Genomic DNA, 17827 nt, shown 5'->3' with positions numbered 1-17827 from the left:
TCAAAAGGCTGCAGTGAAAGGTGATTAGAAATGAGTGCCTGGGTCGAGGCGAAGGCAGATGGAATGACTCATCCGAGGAGGACAGTCTCCACTCTAGACACTAACACATCTCATCCTTATCAGATCTCATTATGACAGACAGACAGACAGACACTGACTGGCAGACAGACATGCAGACAGACACTGACTAGCAGACTGACTGACTGACTGACTGGCTGACTGGCAGTCTAACAGGCAGGCTTTTCACATGGGTAGGGTAAGGTTGGGTCTATGAGATGTGTGTGTGTATGTTTGTGTGTGTGTTTGTGTTGGTGGATCAGTAAGTTTGACTTCCAGGAGGCTGAGGCGAGGTCTTCCTTGCCCTCACACGCCCAAATATACATATATATATATGAAGCCTGGTAAACGCTCTTGTCAGTTCTTCGGGCAACTCCTGGAAGTTCACGTGAAAGCTTAATGAGTCTCCCCCACATGCGCACTGGCCAGGAAGCCATCCTTTGTCGTTCCCTTCACAACTGTACAGAAAAAGCAACAACAAAAAAAAGCAACAAAAAAAAACCATCTCTTCCCTCCTGCTGGGCTGTGAGTGACGGAGTGATGGACGTTTGCCTCTCTCCACTCTGGCTTCGGTGAAGGAGAAGGGATCCGAGGCCTGCAGCGCTATAACCAGCCGTGAGTGGCTGTCAGCCCAGGAGCGGCTCCACTGCTGTGTAATGGGCCTGTCTGTCTGGGTGAGTCGCTCTGGAAGTCCCCTTCAGACACAACTCCACCTGTTCTGGAGTTAACCACCAGGTGTCTACAGTACAGCTCGCTGGGCTTTCAAAGAGGAAAGAGTGTCAGGAGTCAGGAGGAAGTGTTGTTTTGTTGACCGCATCTCTTTGGTCGCATACACCTGAACTTTAGACAGGAATTGGAAGTTGTGCAGTACAGGAATGTTTGCGTTTTAGGTGGGACCATCAACAAACAAACAAGCAACACAAAAACAATGTTTTAGCGACACAAAACTGACAGTCAATCTCTGGAAAGATTCTCGAGCATCTGGTGAAATGGGTTGCCTGGCAGCCCTAACCAGAAACGGCCCTCAAGACCCATTTGGGTTCGTCATCCACCGGTCTGGGCTCTGAGAGCGAGGTGGGCGGCTTGGAGGGGGCCGGTGGGAGAACGAGAGAGGGTGGTGGTGGTGGTGGTGGTGGGGGTGGGGGGGGGGTGCACTGGAGAGTTTGAACAGTGCTACAGCTAGTACAGGATGTCAGCAAATGTGCTTAATTGGAAATGATTAGGATTCTCCTAAAAGCCACTGCGCTGAGCGGGGTGGTGGTGGTGGTGGTGGTGGGGGGGGGGCGTGATTGTCCTGCATAATACCACTCCGGCGCTGCTTTTTCATCTGGATGAAGAGATCAACAACAACGGGGAAAAAAAAGAAGGGATTTGTAAAGGCCAGACCTCCCTTGTGCAGGACTGACGGAGCTCAGCTCCCTCCCTCCTTATCCAGCTTTCACTCTTCTTCTACCAGACAGCCTCTCGGCGTTCCTCTCCGCTCTCCTCTGTGTGTCTCCGGAGATGTGCCGTGGCTAGCTCCCTCTTGGGTTGCTAGCTACACGAGGTCAGTGCTCAGTGGTCAGGGCTCGTGTCGATCGTGCAGGTGAATCGAAATGAAGCCATACGGGTGCCGGACAGACGGGCCGCGTCGCAGCCTGCTGTTCGGTGCATCATTGCTGTTTCGACAAGGAGAAGGTGAAGGCAGAGGGACTGACAGGGGATTTACCGATGAACAAGGAGAAATGCAGGGCGTAACACACGCACACACACGCACAGGAGACAGCTGGGAGCAGAAGAGAAGTGCGTCGGGGCGAATCTGCTGCCCCTTTGCCCTCTCTTTGAAGCGAGGCACAGGCTGTGTGGATGGGCCCTGAGGTGAGGGAAATCGGTACCCGTCCGTGGAGGCTGCAGGAGGCAAGGGGCCCAGTTGAACACAGAGCAAGTCAGGCCAGAGCCAACGATGCTTCCCTCCTCAAGAACCTGCAGACATCACACAGATGTCTCGGTGTCCACAGTTTATCCAACACAGTTTCGCCTTCTGCTGGAAGTATTTCCGAAAAAATACACTCGTTGCGTGGACACGTTGACTCGATTTTCCATAGCAAAACCTTGATGGAGGCAGCTGACTTTATTTCACACACAAGTTGCCCTTTGAAAAGACCCGCAACAGCACAATATTTCCCCAAAGATTAATGCGAAATAAATTCGCACAAACAGCTGGTGACGGATGCGTGTTTAGCCTCGGCGATAACAGTTCCGTGTTTGTCAGCGGACGAAGAAGGATGGCGTCCATTTCCTTTGAGTGCACCGCCGTTTAACAGGGAGGGAGGGGGGGGGGGGGCAGGGAGGCTTGCCGGCCTTTTTGTGCCAGGGCACCTCTGTGTTAGTGTGAGGTCTTCTCTGGTGTTGGAGGAATGCTGGCTGGAGATAAGGCGGTGCTTGACAAGGAGATCCAGATGCTCCCACGTTCCAGATCGTCACGGCACGGCCCAGATAAAGCTCTGGAAAGCCCCTGTCGACCCGGGGCTCCACACCACACACAGACACACTCACGGAGGAAGATAAATGTTTACGTGCGCCGTCCAGCCGCCAGCGCGGGCATGCCGTGGCCTGTCAGAGCTTTTTGCACATTTGCAGCTGAAATCGAGCGTTATGCGGTATGTAAACACCGCAAACAAGTGTTTTGGTTAGGAACACAACATATCTGTTCTATGCATAAGCGACGATAGCCTCAAATAAAAGACATGTAGGTCCTACAATGTGACTTTCTTTCAATGTGCAGTTAATGTGACTTTGTTTGACTTCAAGATCTTAATCTGTGGACAGCTGCTCAGGGCGGGTTCTGGAGTCATGACCCAGACCTCATGATCCAGACCTCATGACCCAGACCTCATGACCCAGACCTCATGACCCAGACCTCCACAGCTGTACTGTAGTCCTCATTGCCTCGGGGGATCACGTGGGTGTACAAGTGCAGGCCCCTGTGTGTGTGTGTGTTTATCCACACCTTGACAAGGGGCATCTTTCCGAGTGCAAATACGACACACTCTAACCCTAACCCTAACCCTACCACACTCTTCGAAAACAACTTGTGTAGCGCTCTCCCTGACTGGCACACCTGCTCTTCGGTTTATTGTTCCGAGATGGCTTTTTACTGTAGAACAGGAGTTCGACCAATTGGGTCTGAATGTACCCTCTTCACCTGACAACACTCAAGTACTGTAACAGTGACCAGAGACCTATTTAGGCCTCTTCATTTTTATCCGGGGGGGGGGGGGGGGTCATATCTAGCAAGCCATTTCTGATTACATACAGTATTGTGATGGATTTAAGTACTCTAGCAGTGGGAGAAAAACAGGTACGTAGCATATCCTCCCAATCCCTAGTGAAATCTGGGGGGGGTTTATATGGCTGAGCTGTTAGGGAGTCGGGCTATTAATCTGAAGGTTGCCGGTTCGATTCCTGGCCGCACAAAATTATGTTGTGTCCATAGGCAAGGGACTTCACCCTACTTTCCTCTGGGAAAATGTCCCTGTACTCACTGTAAGTCGCTCTGGATAAGAGCATCTGCTAAATGACTTCATGTAAATGTAAACCTAATGCCGACAAGCGTACAATACAGTACATAGATTTGGTTCCCTCCCAAACTCCATTGAGACTTGACAGCTATTAGATAGTGCGTTGTTGTTGATTATTTCTCTGTTAAACCAATCTCCCATTTAGTCTGGCTATCCCTACATTCCCTGGGAGGTAAAGCAGGCTGTTATATTATTCGCAGGAAAACGGTGTCTTTATTTGTCAGGCTTACAGAGTGGGCAGTATTGTGTTTCCTGAAAGGGAATCTTTTTTTCCCCCCGCTCAGCCTACTGGGAGCACAGACCAGTGCCTGCTCACTGGTGCGTTTCACATGCAAATGTCACGGTCCCACGTCTATCTGTCACCCCATTAGGTTAACATCATTATGCACTGCGGCCTGTCTCTCCCATTGAACACAACAGAATCATTCCTGTCTAATTTTGAAGCAAATTGTTGGGGGGGGGGAATTTTCTTTCTTTTTTTTGTCAGACGGTAGCGGCAGGCCAATCATTTTTGCTTCGCTTCAGGAATGCCAGATGAGGGAGTTACTCTGTGGTGAGACCAGCCGTTGCATTTTTCATTAGCTGGATGATGTAGCGGAGTGTGGTTGGCTAGCAGATAGGTCAGGTGACCCAGACACCTGCTGGAAGATAAGGATGAGGAAGGATGAGTGTGACGTGACGTGTCATACCTGCAAAATCTCTGGAATCATGTCAGCGTAATATTGCATAGGAACGGTCAGATCAGTCCCCCCCCCCTCTCCCACACACACACACTCTACCTTCTCCATTCAATCAAATCTTCTAATGGTTCATAATCCAGGCAACAAAAACATTAGCCTCTGTATTTCGTTTCCGGCAAATGAGTAAGGTATTGTTCATGTCTACAGTAGGTACATTGTACCTCCCAGCAGAGTCCATGTTCCGGTGGTGCTCCTCAGCAGAGTCCATGTTCCGGTGGTGCTCCTCAGCAGAGTCCATGTTCCGGTGGTTCTCCTCTGCGCTGAGGCCTCTCCTGGTGTTGAGGCGTACTAACGACTCGGACACCTGCTAATTGATAAAGTTGTAATCAGCAGATCTGACTGGGGAGACAAGTGGGCCGTCTTCTAATTGCCCTGATGACAGCTTCAGTGGGAAGGGTAGGGTAGAAAAAACTCTTCCCAGTCGACATTTACACAACATAATGAATAGGTTAATAAAATAAAATACTTTAATTATAGCTCAGTTGTCGTATTGTTAATTGTGCCAGTGTAGCTCAATTGAATAATATCGTTTCTGGTATTAATTATCTGCAAGTGAACTTGTTTAAATGATATTTTACAGCCCCTTGATAAAATTACTGCCAGAGGCAATGTAATGATAGACAGACAAAGGCCATGCACAAATTATCATAAACTATTAGCTTGTTTCCAAAGGGTTTTATGTTAATCTTTTAGCGCTTAAGTACCCTGCAATTAACATATCAGGAGGAGCTGCCTTCCAGCTAGGCTTGCAAATTGAAGTGCCTAGATAAAAAAGCTATTGAGATGAAACCCTGAAAGCAAAGAGGAGCTATCGTACTGAAGTACAGGATTTCTTTTCACGTGTGTATTACAAGGAGGACGACTGTGTGTGTTTGTGTCTGTGTGTGTGTGTGTGTGCGTGTGTGATTCTGCCAGTGTGTGTCTGAGTGTGCGAATGCTCATGCCTTCGTGTGTGTGTGTGTGTCTGTGCAAGCGACCAAGAGAGGGTGTGTGTGATCAAATACCAATTCTATTATCTCTCTTAGGTGATGACATGAGATGTCTCTTTCAGACCCCCCCCCCCCCTCCTTTGTCTGATGCTAAACTGCAGAGCTATAGAGAGAACCAAATGATGCTCTCTGATTGGCCAAGACCCCATTTTATAGGATTATTTTACGTATCGGGGCTAGTGGCTTGATGCAAATGCACCTTGTTGAAAAGGCTACAGGGAGATATGGTTTCATTGTCAAGTCCTCTCCGTCTGTGTTGCCTTTTATGCTAAACACAATTCTATCCACTTTGTGAGCTTCTTGTAAACCGCCCGCTGCCTTTGCTGAGTTAAACCCACAAAGCAGACCCCTGTTTTGGAAGACATGCATATTGAAGAGGCTAATTGACGGCTTTGATTTGCTCTTTTCTGTCTTGTCCTGCCACTCACTAGCTAATATTGTTTACATTGGCCATGGGAACAATGCAACACTGCGACAAGATTACTATTGTAGCGCATGGCTTTATTCTGTCTATGTTTTTGAAGGGGAATTTTTATCTTGCAACACTACTGTATACCCGCAGAGCATTTCTATTATTTGGCTACTTCATTGTAATGGAGTCAGGTGACTGAGGTGTTAGGGAATCGGGCTAGTAATCTGAAGGTTGCCAGTTCGATTCCCGGCCAAATGATGTTGTGTCCTTGGGCAAGGCACTTAACCCTACTTGCCTTGGGGGAATGTCCCTGTACTTACTGTAAGTCGCTCTGGATAAGAGTGTCTGCTAAATGACTAAATGTAAATGTAATGCTAAAACTCTTAAAACAAGACACTACACAATCTTTGTTTTTGAGTTATATCCAACACTACATAATGGTTGTTTGCTGGATCATTACGCTCCATAATGACCTATAGTATGCATTTAACCATCCCAGGTTTTTGCAGCACATCGATACTACATTACCCATAAAGAACTTTGAGAGCTGTTTCTCTGTGATAGATGATTCTGCTGAGGCCTTAATCTAGTCCATGTTAAAGAGTTGCTGCCCTTCCAGAAGTCAAGGCCAGCATTGAGATGCCTGACCTGATTTATATTCAGTAGCATGTAGAGGAGCCAAGTCCAGGATCTGCAAAGCAGATGCACCGGTTGCCCTTGTGTTGGGGGCCTCACATTTGGGCCTTGGATAACACCTCCCCCACCCCTCAGACGTTTATATTCTACACACTGCACTGTAAATACATAGACAAAGAGATGATGTGTGTATCCAAACAGGGAGCTACCACATAGATTTCTACTTCCCTAGTTTAAAATATGGGAGCGCTTGGACACACAGGGCCAGGACAGCCCCCCCCCCCCTCCTCCCCCAAAAAATAAAAAAAATCCCAATGAACACTTTTGTCTTCAAACAAAATTCCTTTCTGTCAGACCCCATAACTTATCAGGCAGAGATTACAAAGCTACCGATATAATAAATTAGGCTGATGGACAGAATTATGCCCTGTGCTTCCTGCTTTCCCCAATGACGCACACTAGCTTAACGCTGGCTGACAATGAGTGTGATTTAGCACCCGGGTGGGGGGGGGGTTGGAGTTGGGGGTGGTGGTGGGGGTGGACAGAAAACATTCACAGGCAGAGTGGTCCCGGCCCCACACTGGCCTCCAGCCTAGTGTATAAAAGCCTGCTTTAATTCACCCACAAACGTGTCGCCATTAAAAGGAAAAGAAAAGAGATCGCAGATCATAAATAAGGGCTGATTTATTAGCTAACAACAGAGTGTATGAGGCCGGCCAGACAGAGGGGGCGGGGGGGGGGGGGGGGGGGGGGATTGTTTGACAGAGCGTTGTCAAGGAGGAAAGGAGGGAGGAAAAACACACTCACTCACTTTCTTTTTTCTCTCTTTTTCTCTCTCTCTCTCCCACCCACACACATTCTCACTCGCACTCCTTCTCAGACACACTCTTTCTCTAGCTCTGACCAGGGACGTAGCCAAGCCTATCTCGTGCAGTGTCAGAGGAGCAGATGTGTCTGCTCTGCTCTCAACGTGTGACAGACGGAAGAGATAAACAGAGAGAAAAGCAAAGAGAGAGAGAGAGGGAGAGAGAGGGAGAGGACAGGGAGGAGGGAACTGGCACGGCAGTGGCTAATTTATCTCACTGAGAGACAGATTAAAGAGAGAGGAGAGTGAAACAAAGTTCCACAGGCTTAATCAGAGGACAGCCTGCTAGGAGTAGACATGATAAATCAAGAGCCTGCTAGCTAGTGGAGAACGCCTGTGCTCTGAGAGAGACCAGACTGGCATTGCCTAGACTGTGGGCATCTCCCTCTACCCCAAACAACTGGTTGGTGAATGGCTTATTATGACGTGCATCTGAGTGTACTTTTGATGAGTCCTTTTTTCTCTCGTGACGGCAAAGAGAATATCACTTGTTCCACTTTAGCCTAGCAGCTCTGTGTAGCCCTCTTGCTGAAACTTGGTGTTGTGTAAACAGGAAGAAAGGACACGGCAGGGTCTTGCTCCTCTGTCTGAGACGGGCCTTTCTTCAGCCAAGCCTGTGACTGGGGTGGGGGCGCCAACCCAGGAAGAGGAAAAGAGGGCTTGGATATCCTTGTGTCATTAGTTCGACGCGGGGTCACCAGCAGGCCGCTCAGAGCGTGATTACACCTCCTGATTTATACTGCTGCGCAGCCCAAACACAGATATATCTCCCGGCTGATTTCCGATGTGGGATCCTCAGCTTTTAATAAACGACCGGGCCAAATAAATACTCCTGCGGTACTTCATGAATTATTCATTCAGATAGCCAGGCCTCTTAAACATGTACGGTTTATTGTGTGTGTGGGGGGTTTAAACAGCAAAGGTGTTTCTATGATTTCTTTCCCCCCCCCAGCACCCCCCAATCCCCACCCCCTTCTCTCGCACATGTCTTTGATGAAACAGAGTCAGGGCTTGGCGGACATTTTGTTTTGTCAGTAATAAACTTTATTTCCTCGCCCCGGCCTTGTCACCCCCTCAGGCGGTTTCCCATAAATGATCTCTTATTCAAATCTGTCAACGGTTTGTCTTCCACACAGCTTCCGTGCAGGTATCGTATCACTGCCTTTTACGGCGAAGTTAAAAACCCGTTTATTGAACAGGTCCTCTGCGGTACATCTCCTTAGCCCCCAAAAAAGAAGCCTGCCAAACATAATCAAGGGTGCATTTTCTAAAACTTAATTAATTGACCATTACTGTTGTCACAAAATTTATGCTGTAGTAATTTGCAGGAAATGGATGCCGTGCACAGGAAATGAGATATCCATCATGGCGCTTGTGCTCCGCCAGCTGCACCGCGGCTAATATGAAAGTATTTCAGCCGGCTCAGACCCCGCTGTTTGCTCAGTCAAGATTATATATACCCACGATCCATTGCCTGCCTCCGAGGCACTCATGGAGGTCTATGATAACAAAGACTTTGTGATTTATGGCCTGCTGTGAAAGCAGAACTTGATGAGATTAAACAATTTCATAGCACAAGTGTTTCTCCGAGGGCCCCCCCCCCTGATTTGTGGCAGCGAGGCCGACAGTAAATCAGGTTTATATATCTGAAAGCATGCTCAGCAAAGGAGTGCAATTACTGTTTGAGACAGCTACTTTTTATTTTTATTCTTTTTTTTTTTTTTTTTACCCCTGGTTTGTCTCTTTATTCCCGGCCCTGTCACACGGCCACTCACCTTCATAAGTCCTTCTGAGGGGAGGGGGGAATGCAGGGGACGGGAGGGCAAGAGGTGTGGAGGGGTGAGGGGAAAAAGGAAAGGCGGGGCTGGAGAGCGGAGGGGCAGAGAGGAGGAAGGGTGGGCAGTGCAGGGGCCACCTCCTCCTATCTCTTCCTCTGAGCTTTTAGAGAAAAACGACACGCAGCAGCAGCCACCGGCACGGCCACCCTGCACCCTGAGACTAGAGCTCAGCCTTTTGAACGCTGCTTGTTTGTCTGCTGTTCAGTCCCCGTCTGGCTAAACGGAGGAGTTACAGTGTAATTAGAGTGTTGGGCATTGCTCCTTGCCATAAAGATGACGTGGCAGTAATGATACAGCTTTCAGGGCACGCTGAGGGCTCTCTCTCTCTCTCTCTGTCTCTCTCTCTCTGTCTCTCTCTCTCTCTCGGCGGATGTGGCTCGTTCGGCTGTGACTTATGATACGTTGGGAGGCTGACGCTTCTCATGGCTGCATGGAACCTGAGGATTGGGGTGGGGTTACTGTAAGGGGGGGTGGGAGGTGGGGTTACTGTAAGGGGGGGTGGGAGGTGGGGTTACTGTAAGGTGGGGTTCGGGTGGGAGGTGGGGTTACTGTAAGGTGGGGTTCGGGTGGGAGGTGGGGTTACTGTAAGGTGGGGTTCGGGTGGGAGGTGGGGTTACTGTAAGGTTGGGGTGGGTGGGAGGTGGGGTTACTGTAAGGTGGGGTTCGGGTGGGAGGTGGGGTTACTGTAAGGTGGGGTTCGGGTGGGAGGTGGGGTTACTGTAAGGTGGGGTTCGGGTGGGAGGTGGGGTTACTGTAAGGTGGGGTTCGGGTGGGAGGTGGGGTTACTGTAAGGTTGGGGTGGGTGGGAGGTGGGGTTACTGTAAGGTTGGGGTGGGTGGGAGGTGGGGTTACTGTAAGGTTGGGGTGGGTGGGAGGTGGGGTTACTGTAAGGTTGGGGTGGGTGGGGGGGGGGCATGGATGACAGTAGAGCTGATTTTATTCTAACAATGTCACAAACATAGATGTGGTTCCATAGTCGTATGCTATTCATTTCAAGTACCCAGTGTGCACATAACTCTGTTTGAACTGTATTTGGAGTATGTGTACATCCATACCGTATGTAATATTTATGTCATGTAGGTCGGCCTCATCTTTGTGCAGTGCTAGGCTTAATAGTCTGCCGTGTGGTGTGTGTGGTTGATGTGTGTGTGTGTGTGCCAAGTTGTGCAGTTGTGTGTTTATGTTCCTCCTGTGTGTGTCTATGTCCTTGGGTGTATCTGTGATTTGTGCATCTGTCTCCATCATCTCATATCTTCCCAGAAAACATCAAGAGATCTCATTATTTCGACACGTCTCCGATTCCCCCCCCTCCCCCTCCTCCTCCCGTACGCCCTGAGTCAAAATTAGTTTTCATTCCCTCTGTGATCTTCCTGACTGAAGCTCGCTGAAAGTAAAGAAAATCGCAGCCTTCATAGCAGGGCTGAGTCAAATACACGCTTCACACAGGCACAGTCTGAGTTAAGCATTGCTAAGTAACCTTCACATTTCACTCGTGTGAAGAGCTAATTTCCTTTAAGTTCACATGTCACTTTTTCTTTTTTCGTGGCTCTTTTTGTGGGTCCTCTTCAAATGTCTCCCGGCGTCTAATTGCGTAGAAAACATTCCAGACAAGCCAGTGTGACAGGCCCGCTCGGAGACTCTTCAATTATTAAACATCCCACACTCTTGAAAACAGCCCTGACGTTAGCTACAGCCCCTAATCGGAACAGAAAGCCTCATGATATGTCACACTTCTGAGTCTGTTTGTGTGTGTGTGTCTGTGTGTTTGTGTGTGCTCGTGTGTGTTTCTGTACTGGGAAGCCATGAAGGATACAGGGAAGTGAAATTCCAAGAGATTCAGAAAAAGGTACATTTTAAATTCAGCAGAACGTGTTGCAGCAAGTATTCTGGCAATGGACTCGTGGTTGTTTTGAATAATGTTTACAATGGTCATGTGAAATTGGGGTACTGGAAAACCCTGTGAGCTTTCAAATGGACTTTAAAAACATGCCAAGATACATATCAAGACTGAGTTATCCTGACACATGATTTTGTAAACAATTGTCTCAATAAAACCACAAACTATTATAATTTGTATAATCTTACAGACTACGTATCATATCGACATAGCACAGTGAAATGCCATGCAGATCGTCGAAACCAAAGAGGAAAAGGTCACGGCGTGAGCATACCAAAATAAGTACTAGCCTCAAGCTGGCTCTCATGTGTACCTGACTGTGTTCTGTACACTGTAATAAGGATTATGTTTCCGGTTTAGATAAGCTTCACGATGCTTATTCTGAGAGCCATTCAAATGAAAGGTCAGGTGGCTTTTTAAAATTCAACTTAAAAAAAAAAAAAAAAAGCTAAACGTGGGCTTATCAACATCTGAAGGCTACGGATACGGGCGATTAACTGCCCCAAGTGCCCGACCTTTTCTTGTCCAACCCTGAGCTTGTACACAAAACGGTGGCCTGGGGCTTGCTAGTGCTTCCACCCCCTGCCTCACGCCTCAAGCCAAATCCCAGAACAGTTGCACTTGTGATCTGTGATCATATGATGCATTTACTCAGAGCAAGTTCATCCGAGTAGAACTGGTAAATCATTAAAGGTGCGCTCAGCGTTCTTCCTGCTGAGAGGAGACTGTTTTACTACCCACGAGTGCAGGCACCATCACTTCAAATGTACTCCTCGATGCCATTACCTAAGAAAACAGAATTATTACATGGTAGGCACACAATAGCAATTTAAAACACATTACCATCTTTCCCTACACATAAGAAATGCCATTATGAAGGTCAAAACCATAAACCTTTCTGTTTTTCTATCTCTTAAGTACTTACCGTAGTTGTTCCCACTCCCAGACTTATTTTCACCATTTGAAATGTTCCAGTATAAGTCAAAGTAAATGCACAATAACATGATTTTAAAATCCTGCACATGTGCTTCATTTCATCAGCAATGCAATTAGTTACGTTGAGAACAAGATTTAAATAGTATCTTAACATTTACAATTGTTAAAATGCAGTTTGTTGCTATTTTCAACCCTCTTTGCCATACAGACTGCCATAAAAGTTATATGATTAATCAGCTAGTTTTTTCTTCAAATGTAATCTTTGGGTTTTCAATTTAATCTTTGGTGGTTTTTCATTTTTCCTTATTATTATTTGTAACCCCTAACTTTAGATACATGAGGCACAAATTATTTTACAGAAGAAATAAATATGTCAGGGCAGCGTTAAATGTTGACTCAAATAAGTTTACAAGTTTTGTCTACTGTGATCTCTAAAATCATCAGAACGCAACACAAGTGCCCAAAGAGAGACAAGTAGAAGAAGAAAAAAAAGTTTCACACACGCGCACAAAAGAAATATTTTGATATAGACCCAAAGAGAAAACATATCAAAAGAAATCTTTACACATGTCTTTTGCAAGCACACAAAGCAGGAATGGTGTCAAGAGAAAACAAAACAGAGAGCTTGTTTCTTCTAACAATTGCTTTAAGCTACACAAATCTCATAGAGTCCCTAGCCTCCCCTCACTGTCAGCTCTCTCTTTCCCTCTCCCCCCCTCTTTCTCTTTTTCCCTCCCCCCCCCTCCCTTTCCCTCTTGTCTTTTTCCCCTCTTTGCCCATCTCCCTGTCTACTTCGAGGCAGGACAAGGCCCTCTCTGCACCCTGATAGGTTGCGGGCTGATGCTTAGCAACAACATTCCTGTGCCTTAAGTAGCAGTAAGCCTCTGGCTGAACCCTTTGATGTGGCTGTCAGGCCACATCTATTTCGTTTTAGCACTTTGTCTACTTGTCCAGATGTATAAGGAGATAAAAAAAAAAAAGTGCTGGTGTTTACACTGGTCTCCCTCTGTAGCGCTGCTGTAATTAGATTGTATTGCTGGTCAGTCTTAGGAGGGGGGTGGGGGAAGGGGGTGTGAGGTGCGGGAGGGAGGTTAGGGCCAGCTGGGTCAGGGATGACGGTCTCAGAGCACCACTGGGCCCCCAGACATGGACATACAATGGCCGACTGACCTCCGTGTTGGCTCTCGGTGCGACAGTCCCATTCTGATAGGACTGGTGTGGAACAGCACAATTCTGCACTCTACTCTTAATTGTACCACAGGCCTGTGGCTTCATTTCACCTGAAGTTGCCCCAGACCTGCAGAAGATCGAGTCCAATGTGCCTCCCTCACGTTGGTAGAGGTACATTGTTTGGTCATGCTCTTCCTGTGATCCATCTATCACCTTGTTTTCTCTCCCTCTATACCCGTCTCTCTTCCTTCTCTGTTTCAGAGGCAATAATCCCCATTTGCCTTTGGGTTTATCGGCATTTATTCATACAGCCGTGCAGACAGAGAGGAGACAGCCAGTACTGTTGTGATGTACAATCCACTGTGGGAGTCATCTTTCATTATGACGTTTAACAGAGCTCCCCTCCATCTTTTTCCCCCCTCTCTCTATCCCCACCCCCCCACCCCACCACCACCACCCTCCAGTTGTGGAGCTCCCATTGGGAGGAGAGACTCTCGGCTGTCCTCTGTGTAGAGTCATTATCAGAGATTTCAGCCTACTCCCCAGCCTGTAAATTTGTTGGCGCATTATCATAAGCTGTGGTGATAACTCACATAGCGCAGAGACAATAATGATGTGAACACTCAGCATATGCCCCGGGCCCGGCAAATTAAAACAATACTCGGCTTGATGAGCAGACTTCTCTGGACAGCACAGACGAGAGAGGGGAGATGAAGAGGGAGAGAGAGGGGGAGAGAGAGAGATAGGAAAGAGGGAGGAGGTGAGAGGAAGGCTCTAGTTCGATGACACTGCAGCACCCCCCTCTGCTCAGTGTAGGTACCACCACAACAAATGCGGCATGAGAGAAAGGGAAAGACAGACAGACGGACAGAAAGAAACATAGAATAAGACATGGAATGGTACTGGAATACAGTATGTGTCAATTGTTATAAACTAATTGCTGATTGATGTGAATTGAAATGCAAAAGTGATGTGTGGAGTTATTGGATCAAACAGGCCTCTTTTACATAGGAAATTAGTACTTCACAATGTATGTATTGCAGCTCACAATGTCACTTTACTTGACAAATATGTCACCAAAAATGTCCCTATATTTACTGTAATGACATGCAGTTGGAAATGTGTTTTCGTTGACTTAGCTTCCAATAGTGTTTGTCTGGTAAGGTCTTCTATATAGATGTTAAACTCGGGTCACGATAAATCAATCTTCACCCACTTTGATCCTCTTCTTTATCTCAACATTTCAAATGCGTTCCTTTACTATTCAAGGTATCGTACATCACTGTTCCAGTACATGGAGACAGTAGCTACCACAAGGAAAAAATAAATTCTCATTCTCTACAGCTAACCTGTATTTGCAAATGGCGATATTAATGCAGAGTAAACATAGACCCAAATTCCTCCAGATCTCTTTACCATATGTTAGCAGTGACCCTGCTAAGTGAATGAGTCCACTGCGGGACTAGCAGTCGGCTTTTGATTATGCTTGTGTAAAATCGAAAATGCTTGTGATCAAAGCCTGGGCGCACTTTTCCAGGGGCTGTTTTACACAGATGGAGAAAGAGTGTGGGCGGGAGAGGAAGAGGGAAAGGGAGGGAGGGAGGGAGGGGGAGGGAGGGAAGGGGTAAAAAAAAAGGCAGAGAGAAAGAGTGAGAAAGAGAGAGGACAGAGAAATAGAGAGGGACAGTGAGGGAAACGAAGAAAGATATGAAGGTGGGAGAAGACATGGATAGGGGGAGCGAGAGATGGAGGCAGAAGGAGAAAGAAAAAGACAAAGAGGGGACAGAGGCAGTCAGGGGCAGGGTGAAAGGGAGACGGAAATGGAGAGAGAGGGACAGAGAGAGAGGGGGGGGGCAGAGAATGAGGGAAAGAGAAGGGATAGAAGGCCCTGATAACAGCTGCGATTCAGATTGAGGCTTCTCCGGGTTTGTTTCATAGGCTTTCCCATCAGAGGCCTCGCTGCTCTCTCTCTGTCTCTGGACGGGTCACTGAGAAAAGGGAAAGCAGGGGCTTGGAGAGTGGGTGGATAAGGGGGGAGGGGCCTGGGAAGTGGGCGGAGAGAGGAAGGAAGTGGAAGATCAGGTTGATTCATGTTCTAGGGGTGGGTTGGGATGGTGGTGGAAGGGGGATCAGGGCGTGGAGGCGGTATTTGACCCCCAAGACATGGTGCTGGCAGGTGAGGTGGAGACACAGGGGGTGGTTTCAGATGTTGACAGCAGGCCACTTTTGGGGAGCCTCTGGAATAGACATCCCCCGACAGCCTGTTTTCGGGGTGAGGGAGGTGCGGTTGGAGGGCACAAGCCCTGTGTCCGTAGCCAGCCAACCCTCCAGCCCTGCCCTCTCTCCCCCAGCACCCCCCCCCCCCTCCCCAAGTCTGTGGGTGGTGGTGTTAATAATGTGGCAACTGGGAAGATTAATTGTGGACAAGCAGCAGGATTAGGAGGGGCTTTGTGGGGCCAGTGGAGGGCCCAGGCCTCTGATCTCTCAGGCAGGCCAGGAAATGAGTTAGGCTAGGGGCACGGGGGGGGGGGGGGGGGGGGGGGGCTCCCAGACCCTTCTGAGCCGTACCCCTGGAGAACAACCTCCCCTTCAGATCAACCACCCAGTGCATGGATGACTCCCCTGTGTAGTGGAGTCTGTGCGCTACACTGACTCAACATGTCCTTCTTTGAGAGAGGAGGAGGAGATAGGGGACAATGCTGACACCAGGGAAAGTCAGAGACCCCCACGCTGTCATACTTATTGTGTGGGAAAATAACATGTACTGCATACTGGGACACATTTCCTAAATTGGTTTATAGTTCTTCTAAACTTGCATTTAAGTTTGAATCATACTGGCCCAGGATAGCACATTTTCGAGGCCACATTCCCAAATCACCCTCCAAAGCAGAATTTAAAACATTGTTGCTTCTTTAGAACATATTTTTTTCTAGTCATATTTTGTTCTTTGCTCCTTTGGGTTCTTTGTGTAATCCAGCCCAATATGCTGACCCGACTATAATTTATTTCAGCGATGTTATCGGAACACATTATGGGATCATTATCAATTCATTGTGCTCTCTTTGCCAATGAAAAATATGTTTTCACTTAGGGAGTGTCCACCACCCCATTTCTCAAGGTTATGCATGGTGCTGTAGAGCAACAACAACAGCAGAAGAGAAGAAATGTAGCTCTAAACCGTCTCTAATATGTATTTGTCAGTTTGGTCTCTTGCTATGATTAAAGGTCCAGTGTATTCCTTCCTGTAGGGGAGGAAAGTATTTCTGCGAAGGCATCAGATATCGCTGTGTCATGATGAACTGCCTGTTCAGGCTGCTAAAAGGCGAAGGAGTAGGAAGGAGGATGTTTTGGTCCTTGAGAGTGCACAAAAGAAAAAAACAACTGGGAAAAAAAACGTGAAAAAAAACAACAACTCATGAGCTGTTTTGAAAGCTACGGCTAAGAGCAGGACTTTCTTGGTCTGTGTCTTCCTGTACTTTTGTCAAGTACAAATGTTCCTTGACCTTTGTGACCTGTTGAAAGTCACGGCTTGGGGCCACATCAATCATTCAGCCCGAATCCATCACTCATTGTTTATCTATCAACACCCCGTATTTGTATAATATAAGGGAAGCAGTCTATGGAAGCCATCTGGAGGGCAGTTAGCAGAGCGGGTGTTTCCTGCCACCTGTTGGCCTGCATCGCCCCACATAGCATTAACGCCAGCTAGCAGCAGCGCTAAGGCCTGTTGGAATGAGTGGCGTCTGACCTTGAGGTGACCCGTCCCTTGGGTCATGGCTCGGTGATGCGGGGCCCTCCCCTGACCCTCCCCCCCCCACACACACACACACACACTCCCCTAAACAGAAGGGCGTTAAAGCCAGGGTCGTAGCTCCGCTCCCAGCTGCCTCCACACAGCGTAATGAAAACCTGCCCTGCCACTCTCCACCATAAAACAGCAATAGTGCTCCAACGCATCCTGTCCCACTCTGGTGGAATTTATGACAATTGGTCATGGCCATGAAATGTCTCTCTCTCTTTCTATCACTCTCTCTCTTTCTTCTTCTGGTTTTGCTTTGGTAAGAGCTTAACTGATTATGTGTGTTGGTTTGGTCCTCCAGGCCCCAGGAGAGCTTGGTGCAGAGACCACCGCTATGCCATACACACCCCTACCCAGAGGCTCCAGGGATGGCAAGAACCACAAAGGTACTTATTATTAGTTTTTATATATATTTGTATATAATACGGAAACAATGTGCGTCCTCGCTAAGTGATAAGGTGAGTATAATTGAGTGATACAAACCTATACTTCCACAGAAAATGCATGCCAAATTCCTGCATTGAATAATGTTGAGTCCCAGGTGATCGCCGATGATCCAGGAAACTTTGGTATCGCTGCTTGTTACACGGGTGTATCGTGTATGTACATTGTAATGTATCAATATCGCTCCCGTTGCCTTCTAGAACTGACTAAATGAGACAAACAAAATCTAATTTCACCTTTTTACAGGAGAGGTACACACTTCCTCTACAGTTCAAAAGTCATTAACATTTTTAAAGCATTAAACCCCAAATCTAGCATCCCACAGTAAGTTTAACATTCAGCATAAAACGTGAACTTGCGTCTGAATTTGTGTAGATTGAACATAGACTTTCCATACAGAAGGACAAGAGAGAGAGAGTTGTCTGGAGTTGAGATAATAATTGTGTTTCTGTATTGATCTTGTTTTATCTCATGGATACGCTTA

General features: G+C 47.5%; 1 protein-coding gene across 2 annotated transcripts in view; it reads left to right on the top strand.

Moving 5' to 3' along the window:
- lrmda (leucine rich melanocyte differentiation associated) overlaps nucleotides 1-17827 on the top strand; it is a 187293-nt gene that overhangs the window by 148966 nt on the left and 20500 nt on the right. For both annotated transcript variants that reach the window (XM_062463438.1, XM_062463439.1), the window contains exon 7: nucleotides 17201-17285. In XM_062463438.1, the coding sequence (XP_062319422.1) occupies nucleotides 17201-17285 (85 nt within the window). The remainder of the gene's footprint in view (nucleotides 1-17200; nucleotides 17286-17827) is intronic.

Source organism: Osmerus eperlanus, chromosome 6 (assembly GCF_963692335.1).
Source record: "Osmerus eperlanus chromosome 6, fOsmEpe2.1, whole genome shotgun sequence".
In the NCBI taxonomy this organism is placed as follows: Eukaryota; Metazoa; Chordata; class Actinopteri; order Osmeriformes; family Osmeridae; genus Osmerus; species Osmerus eperlanus.
This window is presented reverse-complemented; position numbering and strand designations above follow the sequence as displayed.